This window comes from Loxodonta africana, unplaced genomic scaffold, assembly GCF_030014295.1.
Source record: "Loxodonta africana isolate mLoxAfr1 unplaced genomic scaffold, mLoxAfr1.hap2 scaffold_272, whole genome shotgun sequence".
NCBI lineage: Eukaryota > Metazoa > Chordata > Mammalia > Proboscidea > Elephantidae > Loxodonta > Loxodonta africana.
Genome location: NW_026974995.1, coordinates 65,534 through 69,028, shown reverse-complemented (window position 1 = coordinate 69,028; position 3,495 = coordinate 65,534). Strand labels below are relative to the sequence as shown.

General features: G+C 41.4%; 1 protein-coding gene across 1 annotated transcript; it reads right to left on the bottom strand.

Moving 5' to 3' along the window:
• Positions 1-263: 263 nt before the first annotated feature.
• On the bottom strand, positions 264-3,112 carry LOC100657116 (olfactory receptor 4C15-like). Its single transcript, XM_064278969.1, has 2 exons — positions 2,612-3,112; positions 264-1,197 (listed from the first exon to the last, which is right to left on the bottom strand). Exons 1-2 carry the CDS (start codon positions 2,690-2,692, stop codon positions 346-348), a joined length of 933 nt encoding a protein of 310 aa, XP_064135039.1. The 5' UTR covers positions 2,693-3,112; the 3' UTR covers positions 264-345.
• Positions 3,113-3,495: the final 383 nt, after the last annotated feature.

Sequence of the window (3,495 nt, the reverse complement as noted above, 5' to 3'; positions counted from 1 at the left end):
TTAAGGGTTTTTCAAACTGTGGTGTGCTTGACAAGAAGTTTAGTAGATAATCTGATTTCTCTTTCTTAGTGATTTCTTTTCATTACTATACTCTAAACAAACACAAAATTCAACTCTCCTTAAATTACCTTATAGGCAATCCCTATAGGCTACTTAGCTGCCAACTCCAAGATATGAGTGATCCGAGAGTAGTAATAGCATTTCCTAACCTACCCGTCAGTATTTTTCTGTGGCATTACATTGCTTTCTGCCTTACAAGTTCCAGTCCCTATAAAGTATTTTGTTTAAGCCCACTTTAAATTTTTTCCTCTTGAAATTTAACTTTTAAGTTTAATATTTTATTTTTCATCTGAAACCCAGCAATCTGGTCCATAATTTCCTCATGGAATTTTTCATTTCATTATTCCTGAAAGTATAAATCAAAGGATTGAGCACGGGAGTTACAATGGCATAAACTATGGCCACCAACTTGTCGAAGGAGAAAGCAGATGGAGGTCGGGCATAGATAATTATGCATGGGACAAAAAACAAAACCACCACAGCAATGTGAGATCCACAGGTGGAGAGAGCTTTCAGCCGTCCTTCAGAGCTATGAGTTCTTAGGGAGAGCAAGATGACACAATAGGAGATGAGCAACAAGGAGAAGATTATGATGCAGATAAACCCACTATTGGCAACCACCAAAAGGCTAAGGATGTGAGTGTCAGTGCAGGCAAGCTTCAATAATGGGTTCAAATCACATAGGAAGCGATCAATAACATTGGGGCCACAGAAGGGCAGCTGGAAAGTAAAGACAATTTGTGTCAAAGAATGCAAGAAGCCCCCTGTCCAGGCTACCCCCATCAGGATACCACAGAGCCTCCAGTTCATGATAGAGGGGTAGTGCAATGGCTTGCAAATGGCCACATAGCGGTCATAGGCCACGGCGGTCAGGACAGTCACCTCCACGCCAGCAAAGAAGTGGTCAGCAAAGACCTGGGTCGTATAGCCCTTGAAGGAGATGGTTTTCTTCTCATAGAGGGAGTCCACAATCATCTTTGGCGCAAATGCAGAGGAATAGCAGGCATCCAGGAAGGACAGGAAGGCCAGAAAGAAGTACATCGGGGATCCCAGGACTGTCGGGCTGCTGACAATGGTCACCACAACTAGCAAATTGCCCCCAACAGTGGCCATGTAAGAGAACAAAAATACGATACACTGCTGGTGGGATTGTAAAATGGTACAACCACTGTGGAAATCCATCTGGCGTTATCTTAAACAGTTAGAAATAGAACTACCATACAAACCAGAAATCCCACTCCTCGGAATATACCCTAAAAATACAAGACCCTTCACACAAACAGATATATGCACACCCATGTTTATTGCAGCTCTGTTTACAATAGCAAAAAGCTGGAAGCAACCAAGATGTCCATCAACGGACGAATGGGTAAATAAATTGTGGTATATTCACACAATGGAATACTACGCATCGATAAAGAACAGTGACGAATCTCTGAAACATTTCATAACATGGAGGAATCTGGAAGGCATTATGCTGAGCGAAATGAGTCAGTTGCAAAAGGACAAATATTGTATAAGACCACTATTATAAGATCTTGAGGAATAGAAAAAACGGAAAAGAACACATACTTTTGTGGTTACAAAGGGGGGAGGGAGGGAGGGAGGGAGGGAGAGGGCTTTTTATTGATCAATCTGTAGATGGGAACTGCTTTGGGTGAAGGGAAAGACAACACTCAAAACAAGGAAGGTCAGCCTAATTGGACAGGATTAAAAGTAAAGAGGTTTCCGAGATAAAATGAAAGCTTCAAAGGATAGCGAAGCAGGGGCTGGGGTCTGGGGAACTTGGTTTGAGAGGACTTCTAAATCAATGGGCAAAACAATTCTATTATGAAAACACTCTGCATCCCACTTTGAATTGTGGCACCTGGGGTCCTAAATGCCAACAAGCAGCCATCTAAAATACATTAATTGGTCTCAACCCACCGGGAGCAAAGGCAAAGGAAGAACACCAAGGTCACACGACAACTAAGAACCCAAGAGACAGAAAGGGCCACTTGAACCAGAGACCTACAATATCCTGAGACCAGAAGAACAAGTTGGTGCCCGGCCACAATCGATGTCTGCCCTGTCAGGGAGCACAAGAGACAACTCCTGAGGGAGCAGGAGACCAATGGGATACAGACCCCAAATTCTCATTAAAAGACCACACCTAATGGTATGATTGCGACTAGAGGAATCCCAGAGACAATGCTCCCCAGAACTTCTGATGGCACAGGACAGGAACCAACCCCGAAGACAAATCATCAGGCATGAAAAGGACTGGTCAGTGGGGGGGAGAGAGATACTGATGAAGAGCGAGCTAATTAAATCAGGTGGACACGGGAGAGTGTGTTGGCAACTCTTGACTGGAGGGGGGATGGGAAGATAGAGAGAGATGGAAGAAGGTAAAATTGGCACGAAACGAGAGACTGTAAGGGCTGACTCAATAGGGGGAGAGCAAGTGGGAGAAGGGAGTAAGATGTATGTAAACCTACATGTGACAGACTGATTGGAATGGTAAATGTTCACTTGAAGCTTAATAAAAATTTAAAAAAAAAAAAAAAAATACAACAAATTCTATTTTTTGAACACTTGGATTCCATGAAAGACCCAAGAGGATGAACTCAGTTACAAAGCTTTGGTTTTGCATATTTCAGAGGAAAAGTTGGAAGCTAACACAGTGACCATGTAGAATCTGAAATTAGGAGAAATATATTTGTCTTAAACCAGTTTATTATATTAGTGTAGTCATCAAAATTATTGGTGCATTCATAAGCAAAATTATTTTAAGTCCTTCTGTTGTTGTTAAGAATACAAAATTAGAAATTTCTTGAGCCATCAGTCAGAACTGAGGTTAAACTCTTTAAAACAGTCAGAGTTTCAATAGGGGGAAGGGAACCATTCACATGTGGTAGGGATGACAAATGGTTTTTAAAGTGGGTGCCAGCTTTGACTTGTTAGGTGTGGCTACCTAGAGTGAAATGTTGAGGAAGATTCTGAAGCACATCCAAGCTCTGAGGAAAGGAGGACTGTAATGTATTAGTTATGCCTCCCATTGACATGGCATGGGAACCAGGATGACCTGCATGGGAAATGCATCTCTCTCCAGGAGACTGTCCTACCTACAAATAAAGGAATAGCTAACATGCATTTTAACAGGCAATTGGAAATCATGCCTATTCCCCCAAATATTTCTTTAAAAATTTGAGTTGAACTGGGCCTTCAAGATGAATTAATTCATTTCTTATCAAAAATAAAGGCCAATGGAACATTGCCTAACTGTATGCTTAACAAAAATAAGGATGCATTAAGTTTTGGGTTGTCTTTGTTTTTGTTTTAGTCTTCATTTTAGGATGTAAACAGAAGCTGACAAAAATAATAATACCTACTTCAAAGTGTTCTGCTGATGACTGAGTGAAATAATGCAAGGAAAAAAGCAATTGCTCAGTGCCT

Excerpts from the sequence above, each read along its gene's own strand:
- LOC100657116 (XM_064278969.1), bottom strand. The coding sequence starts at position 2,692 with ATGCAAAACCAAAGCTTTGTAACTGAGTTCATCCTCTTGGGTCTTTCA. Across the intron at positions 1,198-2,611 it reads TTCAAAAAATAGAATTTGTT|TGTATCGTATTTTTGTTCTC; the intron begins GTATTTTTTTTT and ends TCCCACCAGCAG.